At 25.4% G+C, this 20752-nt stretch overlaps 1 protein-coding gene across 2 annotated transcripts in view; it reads right to left on the bottom strand.

Moving 5' to 3' along the window:
- LOC122497644 (fibroblast growth factor receptor homolog 1-like) overlaps window positions 1-20752 on the bottom strand; it is an 85908-nt gene that overhangs the window by 1184 nt on the left and 63972 nt on the right. The window contains exons 3-11 of one of the 2 annotated variants that reach the window (XM_043604887.1): window positions 15805-16161; window positions 12628-13017; window positions 11962-12339; window positions 8742-8929; window positions 6901-7033; window positions 6219-6713; window positions 3934-4432; window positions 3464-3604; window positions 2914-3019 (exon numbers count right to left, since the gene is read on the bottom strand). In XM_043604887.1, the coding sequence (XP_043460822.1) occupies window positions 2914-3019; window positions 3464-3604; window positions 3934-4432; window positions 6219-6713; window positions 6901-7033; window positions 8742-8929; window positions 11962-12339; window positions 12628-13017; window positions 15805-16161 (2687 nt within the window). Of the gene's footprint in view, window positions 1-2913; window positions 3020-3463; window positions 3605-3933; window positions 4433-6218; window positions 6714-6900; window positions 7034-8741; window positions 8930-9537; window positions 9720-11961; window positions 12340-12627; window positions 13018-15804; window positions 16162-20752 lie in introns of both variants that reach the window. The other variant, XM_043604888.1, reaches the window with a different exon arrangement.

Raw genomic sequence — 20752 nt, forward strand, 5'->3', positions numbered from 1 at the left:
AAAGTAGAATTAATTGGTTTACCGAAATTTTACAATTTAAAATTTTTGTGGAAGCTAATTTTTATTTTTTACAAAACTTCTACTTAACTATAAATTATTATCGATAAAATTTTTATTTAAACAAATTAATTCAGAAAAATTGTAATTTTTTTTATTTAATAAAATAAATAATATAATAAATAATACAAAAAATTATAAAATAAATAATGATACAATTTTTTCTCAGCCGGATTTTTAAATGGTTGACTTTTTATTACACAGAAAAATAATATTTCTTATTATATATTTTCAGGAATTTTTTAAATGGACAAATAAATAGCAGTTGGAAAATTCGGTGTAAATTCAAAAATTAATCATAATTTTCTTAAAATTTTATAAATGTTCAAATTTAAAAGTAGTATTTGAATGTTTCTTTGTTTTAAGAATTATTCTACTAAATGACAATTTGTGAATGAAAAATTTGAGCAAATGAGAATATTCAGAGAAAAAGGAAATTCTGACATAAAAATTCGGCTCATTCAAAATTCTGTTAAATGAGAATTCTGACAAGTGTAATTTTATTTAAAATATATATTAATTTTTTCAGATGTTCTGTTAAGTAGAAATTTAGTTAAATAAAACTTTGCTTAAATACAGATTATGCATTGTAAAATTTCGGTAAAAAATTAGTTCTCTAAAGTTTTGAATGTTTAAAAGATCGAATATTCGAAATATAATATATTCCTTGGTTAAAACTTAGTTTTTTAAATATGAAAACCACACTGAGAAAACATTATACACTGTTAAAAATTTTTGTTCCAAATTTTATACAAAAATGTTTGAAGCAATTATCATATACAATTTTGAAAAACTACAACACACATTTTTAAATTTAATACAAATTTTCTTATTAAATTTTAAAACACATTTCTTTAAAATTTTCAAATTATTCTTTGGAAAATTAATACAAAGTGTTTGAATGAAATTTCAAATAGTTTTGTTTGAAACTTCAAACAGTTTTGTTTGAAATTTCAAACAAATCTGTTTGAAATACCAAAACGATTTAAATATTTAAATGAAAAATCTAAACTGTTTATATTGTGTTTTGATATGTTACAATAAATGTAAATTAATTAAAAAAAAAGTTTTATTGGCATTTTTACGGAAATTCGACACTACGATTTGAACCCTTAGTCGTATATAGTGTTGTCTGTGTATAGTGTGTCTTGTATGGAGCCATCAACCTTGGGAGCTGCGCCTAGACGCGCTCGACCAAGGGAGGCTATGAAAATCTCTTGCAAAGTATCAGTAGTGAGAAACATGTGGACCATTCCCTTTTTTTGACTTCTTCTAAATTTCTAAAGATTCAATATCTTTAAAATTCTTCACCAACCGATTCTTGTATTCTTTACTTTTTTTCTCTTCACGTTTCTGTTAAATTTATGATATGTATTAAGATGTTTCAGAAATATTTAAACAATACTTTATGAACAGCAGATTTTTTATGGAAAAATATTTTTCTATTTAATTTATCAGTTTTTAAATTTTAATCTGTACAAAATATCTAACTATATTAATTAATTATATTATATCATCCAAAATGTTTTATTCTCTTAACAAGTTTTGGCAAATTAAACTAATTAAACTGATTAAAAAAAATTTTAGTTATTTCAACATTTGAAAATGTATTTACTTATAAATAATGTTTTAAACTAATTTAGAGAATTATTAAACACATATGTTTTAAGCAATTTCGTATAAAAACTCAAAAAAATTTTAATTAAGTACTTTTCAATGAAAAAGTTGTAAATTTACTTTCAATATTTTAAAACATATGTGTATTGAATTATTTTACACATAAATTTTTCAAACACTTTTTTATGAAAAGGTAGTAAATTTACATATATTTTTCAAACTTATGTATTTGAAGTTAATCCATACAAAATTTTTGAAAATTTCAAACACTTTTGTTTGAAAATATTGTAAATTTACAAATTTTTCAAACATATGTATTTGAAGTTAATCCATACAAAAATTTTTGAAAATTTCAAACACTTTTGTTTGAAAATATTGTAAATTTACAAATCTTTCAAACATATGTATTTGAAGTTAATCCATACAAAAATTTTTGAAAATTTCAAACACTTCTGTTTGAAAATATTGTAAATTTACAAATCTTTCAAACACGCGTTTTTGAAATTATTTCATATACAAAATTTGTAAATTTTCAATCACTTTTTGTATTAAAGTATTGTAAATTTACAATTTTTTTTAACAGTATACTTAATTCAAATAGAAAAATAATTTTAAGTCATTTTGCTTAATTAAAATTAGTTTGTAAGCTTAATCTCAATATATTATAGAAAAAATCTACTGCTTTGATTCAAAAATATTATTTGTTTGAATAATTATGTTTAATTTAAATATATTTTTGTGTGGATTGAAACAAAAATTATATTTAAAAACTTTATGTTTGATTCAAACTTAAAAGTTGATTATAAATAATTTAAAATCAACCATAACTTAGTATTTAACTTATGTTTGAATTAAATATATTAATTCTTTAAATGAACCAAAAAATATGTTTCAATAAAACTTAAATATGATTGACTGTATAGCAAAGATATTTTAAGTTTGATTTAAACAAAATTTGCTTGAATCAAATAAATCGTTTTCTCAGTGCAATATTTTGTAATAAAATTCGATTATTCGATAATTTGGAATTAGGCGCCACAAAAATTATTTATAAGTAAAATGTTGGAAATTTTCATGCGTTTCAGAATATTGGTTAATTTTATTGAATGTTAATTCTAAAGTTTAATTTGAATACTTAATAAACATATAGAATTTAGGTTTAGTCGCTATTTGCGGTTAAATAAAAATTTGACAAACTTGTAAAATCTTGTTGTAAATAAACTTCATGTTTATAATTACCTCGTTTGTAGTTATGGTTAATATCCTATCGAGATCTTCAACCAATTCTCCAAACATTGGTCTCTCGTTTGGTTGGTAACTCCAACAGTCCCTCATGAGCATGTATCTAGAAAAAAATTTGATTTTGAGCTATATTATAAGAGTTAATTGTATTGTATTATATTTTTGATTTTATTATTAATTACAAAAAAAAATTTATTGTTGAATAAAGAAGTTAAATATCAAGAGAAGATGATTGTTCTACTAAGTCTAAAATCGAGTAAATGAACTTAAAGGACTTTGTTTTTCTCTTAAGATCATTTGAACCATACGTCACAGTTTGTGTAAAGCATGTGTTCTCAAACTGTGACGTAATAATGGTTCAAATACCCTTAAGGAAAATAAAGGAAAAAAAAATAAAAAAATAGAACTAAAAAAATAAACGTAGAGTGAAGTAAGTAAAGTAAGTAGAATCGTTAAAATGATCTTGATGCTGATTAGAACGAATTTATGCAGATCAGGTTTGTGTGTACATTGTGAATGTGAAGGAAAAATAAATTCAGAATCTTACATTTCGATCGAACAACAGGGTGGCTTCTCCATTCGGTGACCCGTCCTCAATAATTGGAACAACTTTTCTACTGACGGTACTGAGGGATAGGGCGTACCTCCAAGTGTCATTATTTCCCACAACAGAATTCCGTACGACCAGCTGTAAAGAAAAATTATTAAAATAAATGTTGTGTCTCTAAGTATAAATCAAATAATTCTCTATTAATTGTAAATACATGACACTTTGAATGACTTTATTGAGTTACTTTTAATTTATTTTCTTCCTTATTTACTTCTTGGAAGAAATAAATTCCCCCTTTGAACTCTTATTTTATTGCGCCAGGCAACATGTCTCTTAACTGAAGATGATTTATTGCAAAAGTCTATTTTCTTTAGTATTTGAAAATAAAAGAATGTGTCTGTGTGTGTGTGTGTGTGAGAATATGAGTGGAAGCGTCAGATCTAATTCTGAATAATTTGTGTACTTACACGTCGGACTGTGTGGTATAGATTCGATGAAAGAGAGCTTCTGGTGCCATCCATTTGACTGGCAACCTGCCATCCGTCGTCTTTCGATAGTAGTCGTGACAATGAATATCTCGCGCGAGACCAAAGTCAGCGATCTTTAAGACATATTCCTCACTGACAAGAACATTTCTCGCTGCCAAATCTCTGTGTATACACCTCCGACTCGCCAGGTACTCCATTCCACGCGCCACTTGATAGGCGAATGATACCAAATCCTTTTGCGTTAATGTCTTCTTTTCTTTTTGGTCATCACTTATCGTGAGCTCGTAGCCTGACGACGGTCGGTGATCGCGCAGGAAGTCTCGAAGATTTCCATGCGGTGCAAATTCAACGACAACGTAAAGTGGTCCTCCTTGAGTACATGCTCCCAGGAGGTTTATTATGTTCACGTGTTTGCCGATCATTTTCATCATTTCCATCTCGGATACTAGGTCCATCATTTCTGAATCTGTATGACCCTCTGTGAAAAAGAAATTTTGTTTTAATGAATTTCGTTTCAATTAATTTGGTTCTAATCCTCTTAGATCCAAAAGTCCTTTTTATGTCCTAAATTTAACAACTTTCCGTTTAACGAGAGGATATTTTTTTTTAAAATTAGAACTGAATGTTTCTTATAAATTTTTGTGTCCTCTCTCAGAATCTGCAAGATTTTTTTTTGCATAAACAGGGTTGCCACAGGTCAGGGAAAAGTCAGGGATTTTTATTAAAAGTACTGGAAAAATATTTAATTTTTAGCAATTCATAAGAAAATTCTGAATGGTGTCTTTTTCGTTTGCCTCATAAACTATGAAATTGCCACGGATTCTATAGAAAAACCTTCAATTTTTTCCATTTCTGACAATAGTTTCTTTTAAATAATTTAATTCTTCAAGGACTATAATAAAATTATTATTTATTTATTATTATTGAAGTAATTTTTTTGAAAAATTTTTATTTCAATTCTATTGAAATTAGTTGAATTTTTTAAAATATATTTAATATTATTTCAAAAATTTAAAGGCAATTCTTTGGAAAAATTCAATTATATTGATAAATATCAAAAATCTCCCAGAAATTTAATTATTTTCAGGAATTTTAATAAAATTCATCGGAAAATTCAAAATATCTTTATAAATAATATCAATCACAAGAATTCTATTATTTTCAAAAGTAATAAAATTATTTACAGAAATTCAATTATTCTTAAAAATTCTATTAAAATTCGTCGAAAGAATTCAATTATTTTAAAATTTGTTAATAACATTTTTTATAAGAATTCAGTTTTAAGAATCATTCATTCAGTTATTTAATAAATTATTTATTTTTGTGTTTAAATAATTAAATTCTTGTAGAATTCACTAATAAAAATTGATTTAAACATTAATTTCAGTTAAATTATATTATTAGATAATAATTGAATTTTGGAAAAATAAAAAATAATTACAATTTTTAGCAATAATTGAACTTTGAAAAGGTTTCAAATTAAAATCTTTAAAAGACTGAATTTTTTATACTTTTAAATAAAAAATTTGTAGAATTAATTCTTTTGAAAAAGTTTTAAAAAAAATAAAAATTATTAAAAATAATTGATTTAACAAAGAATTTTAGGTGAAAATTCTAGAAAATAATAATTGAAATTAAATGATGAAAATATTTTTGAATAAGTTACAATTGCAGAAATTCAATTATTTTCAAAAGTAATGAAATTATTCGTGAAAATTCAATTAAGTTCAAATAAATTTTTTAAATTCTCGTCAAAAATTCAATTATCTTTATAAATAACAAAATTCTTGTCCGAAATTCAATTATTTTCAAAAATTTGAATAATAAAATTTTCCAAATGAATTCAATTACTTAAAACAATTTTTGATAATATTCTACACAAGCATTTGAATATTTTCATAAATAATAATGTAAATAATAACATTTTTTATAGGGATTCAATTATTTTCTTGTAGATTCTGAAAGAGGACACAAAACACGACCGGAAAAAAATATATTTGACTCAGAGCCTACTAAACTTTTTATTTTGTTTCAAGTAAATTGCATTTAGTTCAAATAATTAATTTAGCAGGCTCTGAGACAAATATAGGTACTTTTATTTAAGTCAAAATAAATTCTATTTGGTTGAAATAAAATTTTTCTCTGGCTGCAGTACCAAGCTTAAATTTGAGCCAAAAAATCGGTCTCTTGGGATTAAATGACTAGTAAATGTGTTAACAGAGAATTACTAAATTATTGGCAGAGTGCAGAATAGAATATATTACCTTTGAGCATTTTAACAGCCACAATGCTGGGAATTCCGGGTTTTCCGGTATTTGTTTGAGCCCTGACGACTTTGCCGAAAGCACCTTCACCGAGAGTATTGCCGAGTGCCAAATGCTCTCGTGGCAATTCCCAAGCGCTGTCGAGTGGAAGTTCATATTCGGAGATACTTCCACCATTACTGTCCTCGGTTGTTACGGTTGATTTTTGTTTTTCGATTTTAACAACGGGCATTAAAAGTGGTTCCTGAACGTTCTGAGCATTAACGAGATTTTGCTTCTCAACGATCACTTTTTTCGTCCATTGTGTAACAACGGCAGCTCTCGCTGTCTCGATTGCCAGTAATTTTTTCATTTTCTCCCTCTTGAGTCTGTGGTAAATGTAGCCAACCACAATACCTCCAAATGCAAAGAATACAATGAGCACTGCGGCAAGAACATTTACCAGCAACGATTGTGATCTTGCGGTCAAGGGAACTCGTATTTCTTCCTCCAAAGCTATATAATCAGAAACGATACATTGTTTAGATTTCTTTGACATTTAGTGCTTTTTCTTTCTTACAGACTTCTTCTAATTACTGCATTTGTTCGAAAATTTACAAGTAAATTCTAATCTAATAGTAATTAATTTTGTCTAAAATGACAGAGATTTTTATTGAAAATACTTGAGTTGAAATATACGTACAGTCGACAACTCGGAGATAGGCGCTGCTAAAAGTTTCGCCGAGCGTGTTTTGTGCAATGCAAGTGTACCAACCCTCGTCCTTCTCGGTCACGTTGATGAGAGTCAAAACTTCTGGATTGTGGTCCATTCCATTCTATAAATAATTTTTATGTTTAGACTCAAATTCAATTATCGTTTTTTTTTTTTTGTTGGAAAAAATTCAATTATCGGATTTTTAATCCCAAGAAATTTAATTATCGGATTGTTTGTCCCAAAAAATTCAATTATCGGATTTTTAGTCCCAAGAAATTTAATTGTCGAATTGTTTGTCACAAAAAATTGAATTATCGGATTTTTAGTCCAAGAAATTCAATTGTCGAATTGTTTGTCACAAAAAATTCAATTATCGGATTGTTTGGGCCAAAAAAATGTTCCAATCAGAATTTTTTGTCATAAGAAATTAAATAATTAGATTTTGTTGAGTTAAAAATAATCTTAAAACTCGGAATTCTTTGATAACAAAAATTCAAATATCAGATTTTTTGTTAGTAAAATTGAAAATCAGTACCAAGTTTCTTATTTACTGCTTATTGAGTGCCATTTGGTATTGATTGGTTCATTTAAAATAACACATGCGCATATTTATAATAAAAATTATTTCTTTTTATTTATAAACTATATGTATTATTTCATTTCAGATGGTTAATAATTACAAATTGGGAATAAATTACTACAAGGAAAAAATAAAGGGTAACTATAATTATTTAAAAAGTGAAACTTTTACTATATCCGGAGTAAATTTTGCTACGTTTTAAGATTTTATTAAAATTTACTTCGGTTGAACACTCAGAGAAAAATTTGTTAAGAACAATCAATTTTTAATTAAATCAACCAAATATAAATACATTACTTTACAGTTTACAAAATATTTGTTTGGTTTAACAAAAACTTTGTTTCAGATGACTAAATTTTTTTTCGAACGCTAAATTTATTAAACTGAACCATATATTTATTTAAAACAATTTAATATTTATTTTACAATATTTATTTAACAGTTAACAAAATATTTATTTGGTTCAACAAAAGATTTGTTTTAGATGACTAAATTTTTTCTTCGAACGCTAAATTTATTAAACTGAACCAAATGTTTATCTAAATCAAACAAATATTAATTAAGTAAAACAAACTTTACTTATAGTAATCTAATCTAAACAATATAAATTTGTTTTAAATAAAAACATTTTATTTGACAAAAATAAAATGTTTATTTGGAACAAATAAAATGAGGCATCTAGTTGTTACTTTAAAAATGTTTCATTATGAGGCTGAAATTGAAAAAGAATTTTTCTTAAGTGAATTCTTCAATTTTGATGTGTACAGTTAGGCTCCAAATAATAAAATCAAAGTAAATATACGTTTTATTATTTTATTATATTCGTGTTTCAAACGTTGCGAATTTTAGTCCCTTGTTTCAAATGATTTTTTATTAAAAGAAAGAACTAATAAATTCTCAAAGTTGATTACCTTTTTTATTATCGTGATTTATTTTTTTGTTGCAACATTGCAAGTAACATTAAAGATGTTTCTTTTTCAAAGGTGTTCTAAAAATTCTCCAATGGAAAAATCGCATCAACTTTGAAATTCAATTAAGGGAATTTTTTAAAGAAAAAAGGATCTTTTGGAAGATGAGAGTAAGTCTTTAGAAAAGGAAAAATTTACAGATTAAGCTTGATGGTATTTGTTAGCTAAGGATCGTGCAGCAAGAAAAAGGTTAGTAAGTGGATTATATTAATAGAAGCAAGATGAAAAGCTGTAAAGAGAACACGAGTTTCATGCAGATGCAGATAGAACTGCAAGCCCACCTTAACCTCGACCCGCAAGCTTTGGTTGGTTTTGATGATGTTTTCAAGATCAGTATGGTAGCCGTGATACCACTCGAGATGACGATGAGCATCCGAAAGTACTTGACAGTTCATAGTAGCGTTGCCTCCAATTAAGACAGTTGTATTTGCCGGCGCTACAGTCAGGATTGGTCGATGTTTCACAGTTTCTACAGAAAAAGAGAGATGCCCAACCACCATTGTTTTTACAGACTTTTTTTTTAAAGTTTTGTTAAAATTAGACGCACGACAGTTATTCAAAGATTGTAGTTTGTATCAAAATCGTTGCAATGAATTTTGACAGTATATCCGAAAAAGGAAGACTCATTATAGAAAGAAAGGATTATCAAATTTTGCTTAGAAAAACTGATCATGTACAAAATCGATTTTGATACAAGTAAAACCTTCACCATAATGAGAGAAGTAGAAAACTTTAGATTCCTGAATAGAAGTATTTCCAAGTTAATATATAGAAGGTAAAAAATTTGTACATTTTTATACATAAAGATTTTTTTGGGTTTCTTGAGCCATCAGCAGGGATTCTCTGTAAATGTTTTTTTCAATGAGAGGAAAATTAAGTACCAACAACCTTTGAATGTTTCTATACATACAGTGGAAATGATAAAATGAAATCCATCACGAAAAGTATAGATTTTTTGAAAAGATGAATATCATTGACGATTAGAATTATTCCCTTTGGTATTTATTAGATTTGAAAAAAAAGAAACAAAAAAAGCAGGATTTTAGGAACCTCCACCAAATTCAGTAGTGGATGTACCTCAAGTCGTTCCCCTTCTGGAGCTTTCTCTTGATCATTGGGTTTATTTGGAAATCTTCTCCATTCCATATACGGTTCAAGGTCCGATACAATCGGACATTTGAATGTAACATTCGTATGAATCAAGGCAGTCACATTTTTAGGGAAATCCTCGTTGATGTACGGTTTGTGTGGAAATCGCTCTATTTTCACATTACGGAAATTTATTTTTTCTGATTACTTCTCAAAATTTGCAGAATAATGAACAAGTCTTGTTGAATATTTTATGATGTGTGATTAAAACACAAATTTGACATGAATTGAAATGAATCTCATTTGACATAAAATTCTTTAATGTAAAATTTATTTAACATAAAAAATCATTTAACGTAATTCCAAGGTTCGAACCAATTAAAGTATTTAAAAATACGGACTCTACGGACCAAAAATGAAAAATTACGGACCAATTAATGACAAAAATATAACCAGTCCGACTTAAAATTAAAAATTAAATTTTTCATAACTGGACCGTTTTCGGTGGGGCAAACCGGCCATAGGATATTTCCATTGAATTAATGTTTCATAAAAATTATTTTTAAATAAAATGTTTCTTTTATTAAAATATTTACTTACAATGAAAAATAATTGTCTTCCAATGAGAATTGGACCCTTTAATATTGTTTCTCTGATAATGACAAACATTTTTATTTTTTTATTAAAAAAAATATTTATTTAATTAAAATTCAATCCCGTATTATTATTTTCATTACTACAACCATTGTTTACATGATTCTTTATGTTTTTTCTTATTGTAGATTATGTAAATGCAACATTATAAATAAAAAACCAAACGGTCCGGTTTACCCCAGGGGGTGGGACAAACCGGACCGTTTGCAAAATTTTTTAAAGTTAACACAGCAACTAAACAATAAAAGATAAAGTATAGGTGTCTCTGGGAAAAAGTTGCGCAATTAAATGATCTTTCAAACAAGCCATCGAAAAATGAAATCGGTTGATTCGTTTAGTCACAAGAGTCAAAAAACCGTTAGGGGGTCCGGTTTGACCCACTCTCCCCTAGTTCTTGAAGAATTAAGTTATTTAAAAATTATTTTTTACGTGTTTTCAACTAAAATTCTTCTATAAATGCATAATTTTTTTATTAATTTTTGAAAAAGTTCTTAGAGTATTTTCAAATTCATTTATTTACAATTTAATTTTACAAAATTCCAATTATTCGTAAATTCAGATTTTCAAAAATTTTAATTTGAAACCTTTTTAAAATTCTATTATTTCTAAAAAATTTATGCTATAAGGCTTCTAATATTCAATTATTATCTAAAATTTTTAACTGAAATTAATTTTGAAATCAATTTTAATTAGAAGATTCAACTAAAATTCAATTATTTAAATACAAAAATAAATAATTTATTAAATAATAGTGTTTCTTAAAATTCAATTCTCATAAAGAATTTTAATAAAATTTTTAAGAATAATTACATTTTTTGAGGAATTTGATTAAATTTGTATTAAAAATAATTGAAATTCTGAAATGAGTTTTATTATTTATGAAAATAATTGAATTATTGCGAAGAAATTTATAAAAAAAATTTGCAAATAATTGAAATTATGAAAAAAATTAAATGTTTGCGTAGAATTTTATCAATTTTTTTAAATAATTGAATTCTTTTGGAAAATGTTTGATAATAATTGAATTTCGGAGAAAAATTCTATTATTTCTAAAGATAATTGAAATTTTGACGAGAATTTTTAAAAATATTTGAACGTAATTTTAATTTCTGCGAAAAATTTTATTACTTTTGAAAATAATTGAATTTCTACAATCATTTGTAATTTCTCTAAAATTCTCTGAATTATATCGTGCAATTTACGAACTTTTCGTTCTTTTTCTATCAAATTACGGACTTTACGGACCTTTTTTCAAGATAACTGACTTTTACGGACGGTTTATGTCGAGTAATTTTTATATCAAACGACAATTATGTTAAAAGACTTTTATGTTGAATGCAGTTTACATCAAGTGATTTTTATGTCAAATAAACTTTATATCAAGTACTTTTTATATCAAATTAAATTTATGCCAAGTAATCTCTATGACAAATTAATTTTATATCCTGCAAATTTCAGGTCAAGTTGAAATTACATTAAATGATTTTAATGCCAAATGAAGTTTATTTTGAAAAATTGTATTGTAAAAAATTGTAAATAGGAAATAAATTTGTGTTTTAGTCATTCGTCTCAATATTGAAACAAACTGTTTAAATAAACAAGTCTTGTTCATTAAAAATGAGTTTAACTCAAAATTTTTGTTATTATCTTAATAGAAAGAAAGTGCAGGGACCACTTTGGAGAAAATTGAAAAAATTTGAAGATCATGAATTAATAATTGCTGTAATTTAGAAGCAGTTGAAGAGCATTGAGACTCACCAATGATTTCGACTTTGAAAGTGTGATTGATGCAACCGAGGTTGTTGCAAACGATGCAGGTATAATTTCCGCCGTCTTGAATAACAACATCCTCGAGTCTCAGACTCCACTTGACCATTATTATCGTTCCCAAAGTCCTCTTGGGCTCCTCGTTATTCTTTAGCCAAGTGATATTTGGTTGCGGATTGCCTACAGCTGGGCACCTAAGGCGCAACATACTTCCGGCCGGTTTTACAACTGTTGCATGCATTTCGTCGTTTTTATTGAACATTGGCGGGCATTCCGGTAAGGTTTTATTATGCTCACCCGGACTACCATCTTTTTCGTTGTCCAATTTTTCATTATCTGCATCCGACTCCGAGAAACTGTCGATGGCTTCTGTAAAAATTCATTGATTGCAAAATTTATTTACTGTCAGTGAAGAAAATGGGATTATTAATTATCTGGTGATTCGATTGAGGTTTGTAAAGTTAGCGCCAAAATAAACGCTTATTGAAACAGTGTTCTGAAAAATTAAAGTGACATTTTCAACTTCAGGGACCTTTCGATTTGGTTTCAAGAATGAGTTAATAATTTTATTTAATAAGCAATAGAGTTAGCAATTGTTCCAAGTGAAACATACGGTTTTCAGAAGCATTTTGAAGTTCTCAAGAAATGTTTTCTCACCAATAATGTCGACTTTGAAGACGTGATTGATGCATCCAAAACTGTTGCAGACTTGGCAGGTATAGTTTCCAGCGTCTTGCAGGGCAATATTCTCTAACTTGAGAGTCCATCTGTTTCTAATAACTCCTAGAGGTTTTGTCGGCTCGTCATTATTCCTCCACCACGTGATATTTGGCCGAGGATTGCCAACAGCTGGACATCTCAGTCTCAGTGTACTTCCCGTTGGTTTAACAATTAAATCCTGCATTTCCTCATTTTTATTAAATGATGGCGCACTCTCGGGTTCCGTTTGATTATGCTCACCCACGTCCTCATTCTCCTCTCGCTCGTATTCGATTTTTGAATTCTCGAATTCAGTGTCTAGATAGAGGGAGCGCGCTTCTGGTAATCCTGAGAAAATAAAATTCATATTTGCGAATTTAGTTGATAATTCTAAATTTTTTTGGTGCAGGAAAGCTGATTCAGGGTTGCCACAGGTCAGGGAATTCAGAAAAAAATCAGGGAAAGTAGAATTTGTCAGGGAAATCTGGAAAAAGTCAGGAATTTTTATTAAAAGTACTGGAAAAAATTAAATTTTTAGAATTCATAAGAAAATTTTGAATTTTGGTGTCTTTTTCGTTTGCCTCATAAACTATATGAATAATTATCACGGAATCTATAGAAAAACCTTCAATTTTTTCCATTTCTGACAATAATTTCTTTTAAATAACTTAATTCGTCAAGAACTATCACAAAATTATTACTTATTAATTATTTAATGAAGTAATTTTTTTGAAAAATTTTAATTTCAATTCTGTTAAAATTAATTGATATTTTGAAAATATATTTAATATTATTTCAAAAATTTAAAGGCAATTCTTTAAAAAATTTTAATTATATTGATGAATATGAAAATTCCTCCCAGAAATTCAATTATTTTCTGGAATTTGAATAAAATTCATCGGGAAATTCAAATATCTTCATAAATAAAAATATTCATCACAAGAATTCAATTATTTTTTAAAGTAATAAAATTATTCACAGAAATTCGATTGTTCTTAAAAATTCTATTAAAATTCGTCGAAAGAATTCAATTATTTTAAAATTTGTTAATACCATTCTTTATAAAAATTCAATTTTAAGAATCATTTATTCAACTATTCAATAAATTATTTATTTTTGTATTTAAATAACTGAATTCTCGTAGAATTTTCTAATAAAAATTGATTTAAACATTAATTTCAGTTAAATTATTAGATAATAATTGAATTTTGAAAAGTTTTCAAATTAAAATTTTTGAAAGACTGAATTTTTCATACTTTTAATTAAAAATTCTGTAGAATTAATTCTTTTGAAAAAGTTTAAAAAAACAAAAATTATTAAAAATTTTTGATTTAAAGAAGAATTTTAGTTGAAATTTCTAGAAAATAATACCTAATTGAATTGAAATGATGAAAATAATTTTGAATAAGTTACAATTGCAGAAATTCAATTATTTTCGAAAGTAATAAAATTCTTCGCGAAAATTCAATTAAGTTCAGATAAATATTTTAAATTTTCGTCAAAAATTAAATTATCTTTATAAATAACAAAATTCTTCTCCAATATTCAATTATTTTCAAAACTTTTAATAAAATTCTTGTCAAAATTTCAATTATTTAAAAAAATTTTCTCAATTTAACGATTTTCAATATCTATTTTAATAAAATTTTTCAAAAGAATTCAATTATTTAAAAAAAATTTTGATAAAATTTTATGGAAACATTTAATTATTTTCATAAATAATAAAAATTCCACAAAAATTCAATTATTTACAAATTTTTTAGCAATAATTCAATTATTTTCATAAATAATAAAATTTCTTACAGGGATTCAATTATTTTAATTAAATAGTAAAATTATTTTTATGAATTCAATTATTTTCATAAAAAATAAAACTTATCACAGAATTTCAATTATTTTTTAATACAATTTGAATTGAATTCCTCGAGAAATGTAATTATTCTTAAAAATTTTATGAATATTCGTCAAAAGAATTTAATTATTTAAAAATTTGTTGATGAAATTCTTTATGAAAATTCAATTTTAAGAAATATTCAATTATTCAATAAATTATTTATTTTTGCATTTAGATAACTGAATTCTCGTACAATTTTCTAATAAAAATTTATTTAAAAATGAATTTAAGTTAAAATTTCAGATAATAATTGGATATTAAAAGAATTATAGCATGAATTTTCTTCGAAAATTTGAATTTTTCATACTTTAATCTAAAAATTCTGTAGAATTAATGTTTTTAAAATAGTTAAATTGAATTTTTTTTCAAATTATTTAAAGTTTTTATTTGAAGATTTAATTGAAGAATTTCCGAATAATCGAAATTTCTTAAAATTGAATTGTAAACAAATAGATTTGAAAATTCTCAAAGATCTTTATAAAAATTATTAAAAATAATTGTTTTAAAGAAAAATTTCAGTTAAAAATTCTAGAATATAATAATTGAATTTTATTGGAATGATAAAAATAATTTTGAAGTAGTTACACAGTAACAATATTCTTATAATATTTTGTAATTTTTGAAAATCTCAATTCCTATGGAAAAATAATAATGTTTAAATATTTATTTAAAAATGAAGTTATTGGTGTTTTTGAATAATTTTACAATTAAATAAATTGGTAAATAAATGTAATAGAAAAATTAAATTAAATTTTTGTGGCAACCCTGTGATTACTGTATAATTGTAGCTGAGTTAATTAACTTTATAGACACTGTAAAAAATTTAATGTCCCTGAAGTTAGCGTCGACGTACAGTGTCGAGAACTATTATTACCGGTTTTAGAAATTAAAAATGGCACTAATTTCACCTTTTAGAGTTAAAAAATTTTTCAGGGCACTTTTTTTTACCTGAAACACTTGAAAAATGATTTGATTCTTTTTTGGCTTTGTTAAAAAAATTTCTTTACTTAGCGTCAATGCTTACACTGTAAAAAGTTTGGAGAATAAATAACATCAGGAGTTCGGAGTAAAAAAATATAAAAAATGTTGAGTTTAATCTATTTCAATAGTGAGCTAATCCAGAATAAAACAAAGAGTTTATCATTTTTTCCTTCCGTCAAGGGGACTTTATTAACATTAAAGGAAATTATGCTCTATTTTTTCTTGTAATGTAATATATTTATGAGATTTTTATTTCTTACTTCTGGATTCAATGTCGAGTTCATTGGTTTCTTCCTCAGGTGCATAGGCACTTTGGACATTTCCCAGTGTCTCCTTGTCGTCTTGATAGTCGTAATTCTGGTACTGCTTCACTTGAATTGATATGTTACGCCATTCGACGTGCTGATCTGAATTGAATCGACAACTATAGTTCCCTGAGTCCTCCATACGTACCGAACGAATTTTCAAACTCTGTCTTAAAATACGAGTTCTCATCATCTTTCCCTTTAGGATTTCACCGTCCTTGTACCAAATTATCGATTCTGCTTCCGGTGTTGCTTCACATCGTAGGTGTAATCTTTCATGAATTAATACTGTTTCCTTCTGATTTTGTACTTCTGCAAAAAAGAATTAATCATCATTTCATTTTTATTTCTATCATTATTTTTTGGCTGTTTTCATAATTTATTTGTTTCTTAATAGACAAAAGTCGAAAAAAACTACTTCCTGGGGAAATTAGAAGGAAACGAATAAATGACTGTAATTTCTTCACGTTAATTTAATAGATAGATTTAAATTTAGTTTTCTAAAAATACATTTGAATTCTAGTTTGTGGCGAAAAATAAATTTTGTCGAGTGTTTGTTTTTTGGGATGGAATAAAATTTATGATGTTAATTGTTTGAGTCACTGTTTGGAATGTATAAAATTTTTGATGTTAATATTTTTTTCTTCCTCGTATTATATTTTTTTTTGAGTCATTCGAATTGTATAAAATTTATATTGATTGTAGGAATAAATCGTCGTGAGTGGTATTTGCTTGACATAATGACATAATAACTCGATCGAATTGAAAAGGAGACGCCATGCCACACAGTAGTGAAACGCGTCCTTAAAAACAAACTACTATACATACTATATAGTGAAAGGCTTCTTGTTATTCGTAAATCGTTTTACACCGTTCTTTTCAATTTGCATCTTTCTTGGCATTCAAATGCAGTTCGAGATTTTATATAGTCACGAAGAGACATTCTGTTTTCGTGTCGTGACGAGTTTCAAGTTTAGCTATTTAGGGTAACAATGTATTATGTATATTATAAAGTGTAAAAATCATTTCGATCTGAGGGAAAACGTGTTTCAGATTTATCGCTTTGCAGATTTTTTTTGTGAATTTATCTTCTTGTAGAGAATTTTTGCTTCTTTTTGAATAATTTTCACAAAATCGTGGAAACGGTTGCACATCTTTCGATCGTTATTTTTGCTTTTTCTTGGCTTTGTAGATAATCATTTTCGTTAAGAAAACCTTTTCTTTTTCAATTTTTTAATTATTTTTTTGAAACTTAAAAATCTTTTTGTTTTTTTGCTTGAAGTCCGTAAAAGCTAGTTTTCTTGGAAAAAGGTCCGTAAAGTCCGTAATTTAATTGAAAAAGCTCGAAAAGTTCGTAAATTGTACGATATAATTTGGAGAAGTTTAGGAGAATTTATAAATGATTGCATAAATTCAATTATTTTCAAAAGTAATAAAATTCTTCGCAAAAATTCAATTATGTTCAAAAATTTTTCAAAAATTCTCGTAAAAATTTCAATTATCTTTAAAAATAATAAAATTCTTCTCCAAAATTTAATTATTTACAAATTTTTCATAAATTTCTTCTAAATAATTCAATTATTTTCATGAATAATACAATTTTTACAGGGATTCAATTATCTTCGTAAATAATAAAATTCTTTTTATCAAGTCAATTATTTTCATAAATAATAAAAGTAAATGCAGAATTTTAATTATTTTTAATATAATTTTAATCCAATTTCTCTAAAAAAATTAATTATTCCTAAAAATTTTATTAAAATTCTATTTGAGAATTCAATTATTTAAAAATTTGTTGATAATATTTTTTTTGAGAATTCAATTTTAAGAAACATTGAAATATACAGTAGATAAATTATTTTTTGTACTTAAATAATGGAATAAATAGAATTTCCTAATAGAAATTGATTTAAAAATTAATTAAAAAAGAATATTAGTGAAAAATTCTGGAATATAATAATTGAATTGGATTATTTACAAATTTTTTATAAATTTCTTCGCAATAATTCAATTATTTTCATACATAATAAAATTTTTAACAGGAATTCTATTATTTTAATAAATAATACAATGTTTTACAGAAATTCAATTATTTTCATAAATAATAACATTCTTTTTACAGGAATTCAATTATTTTCATAAATAATAAAACTCATAGCAGAATTTCAATTATTTTTTAAACATTTTAATTGAATTTTTCGGAAAATGGAATTATTCTTAAAAATTTTATTGAAATCAGTCAAATAAATTTATTTTTAAGATTTACTTTTTTTATATAACTGAATTCTAGTAAAATTTTCTAATAAAAATTCATTTAAAAAGGAATTAAAGAAGATATTAGTGAAAAATTCTGATATATAATTATAATAATTAAATTGAATCATTTACAAATTTTTTATAAATATCTTCGCAAGAATTCAATTATTTTCATAGATAATAAAATTTTTTACAGGAATTCAATTATTTTCATAAAAAATAATAAAACTCATAGGAGAATTTCAATTCTTTTTTATACACTTTAATTGAATTCCTCGAAAAGTGAAATTATTCTTCAAATTTTTATTGAAATTAGTCGAATGAATTTTACGTTTAAGAAACATTCAATTATTCAAAAAATTAATTATTTTTGTATTTAAGTAATTGAATTCTAGTAAAATTTTCTGATAAAAATTGATTTAAAATTGAATTTCAGTTCATTTAAATTCTTCGAAAGAATTCAATTATTTATAATTTGTTGATAAAATTTTTTATGAGAATTCAATTTTGAGAAATATTCAATTATTTAATAAATTATTTATTTTTGTATTTAAATAATTGAATTCTCGTAGAAATATCTAATAAAAATTGATTTATACATTAATTTTAGTTAAAAATTCTAAAAAATTATAATTGAATTAAAATGGTGAAAACAATTTTGAAGAAGTTATAGTAACAATATTTTTATAATAAAAAAATAATGATTTTATAACTCGATCATCTGTAATTATTACAAAACATAAAGGATTTGATCACTCCGAGTCGAAGACTCGGAGTGATCGATTTCTTTATGTTTTATAATAAAATATTCATATAAGTTATTAAATTTCTAAAGGTTTTTTTTTGAAATTTTTTCAAAATTTTAATTCCTTTGGAAAAATAGAATAATTTGAAGAAAAACAAAATTCTAACAAAATAAAAATCTCAGCTGCAAGATGTTACCGAAAAAAATCAAGAGAATCTACAGCAATTAATACAAATCACAGACACAACAAAATGAAGAAAATGCGGGCCGTGCGGCAATTAATCGAAATGAACGGGCAAAATAACTTAATTCGTTCAAACGTTGACGTCAAAATTAGAGAGAAATTCGCTATTCAGAGAACAAAAATAACCATTTCCAAGATTAGGCTAATAGTATTAATCACAGTTTCATTAATCTAATCAGTCGCGAGCAGAGTAATTCAGCGTCGCGCAAATGCTTATTCTCTCTGGAGTGAGAGATCCCTCTCATTGGTTGGTCAGCTCATTCATAAGGCCAGATTTTGCGGATTTGCTATTTGCCATTTGGAAATGGTCCAAACTTGAATCGCAACATTGTCCCTCTCTCTCTCTCTATAAACTTTTATTTTCAGTATTGCCATCCGTCCCCCGATTTCCCGTCTTCAACGTATACATGTACCCCTTCCTCAGAATGCACTTTGCTAAATATAGATATAGGTGCCATCATCATCCCCTCCTCGCTCCTTGAATTTATATATACACATTTATTGATACTGCAGCATCTTGAATTCTATTCATAAGACAGAATTTCACTAATGATTTTTCAAAAGGGGAGAAATCACCTTTAAGTCTTAAATCCAGCCATGAATTTGGTCCAACTTACTCGCATCTGCTTATCATTTTTTTTTCGTCGAGTGATTAACGGATCGCGCCTTTAAAAGAAGAAAGTCTTCATTTGAAAATAACTTTAATGACGTGAGAGACGAATGTCAAAAAGATGCTTTGCCTTCTTTTCTGGAATTTTTAATTTTCTTTTCTACATTGAAAAAAACGGTTCAAATAAAACATTTTTTTGGATGAATTTTTCCTAATTGTTATAGCTATAATTATTCAGGATCGAATGAGTAGAAGTATTTAAAAATATGGACAATATCAACAATTTTTCTCACAATTTTTTTAATAATTGAATTCTCAAATAAAATTTTAATAAAACTTTTAGGAAAATAATTAATTTTTTAGAGAAATTTGATTAAAATTGTATTCAAAATAATTGAATTGAGGAAAATTTTTGAAAAAAATTGAAATTTTGCCAAGAATTTTATTAAAATTTTTGAAAATAATTGAATTTCGGAGAAGAATTTTATTATTCATCACAAGAATTTAATTATTTTTAAAAGTAATAAAATTATTCACAGTAATTCAATTATGTATTCTTAAAAATTTGTTAATGACATTCATTATAAGATTCAATTTTAAGAAACATTCAATTTTATTAAATAATTGAATTCTGGTAGAATTATCTAGGTAATAAAAATTGATTTAAACATTAATTTCAGTCAAATTATAAGATAATAATTGTATTTTGGAAAAATGATAAATAATTACAAAATGTTAATTAATTGAATTTTAAAAAGACTTCAAATTAAAATCTTTGAAAGACTGAATTTTTCATACTTTTAATTGAAAATTCTAAGAAATTAATTTTTTTGAAAAAGTTTTAAAAAACAAAAATTATTAAAAATAATTGATTTAAAGAAGAATTTTAATTGAAAATTCTAGAAAATAATAATTGAATTGAAATGATGAAAATAATTTTGAATAAGTTACAATTGCCGAAATTCAATTATTTTCGAAAGCAATAAAATTCTTCGCGAAAATTCAATTATCTTTATAAATAACAAAATTCTTCTTCAGAATTCAATTA

Source organism: Leptopilina heterotoma, unplaced genomic scaffold, assembly GCF_015476425.1.
Source record: "Leptopilina heterotoma isolate Lh14 unplaced genomic scaffold, ASM1547642v1 Lhet_135, whole genome shotgun sequence".
Lineage (NCBI taxonomy): Eukaryota > Metazoa > Arthropoda > Insecta > Hymenoptera > Figitidae > Leptopilina > Leptopilina heterotoma.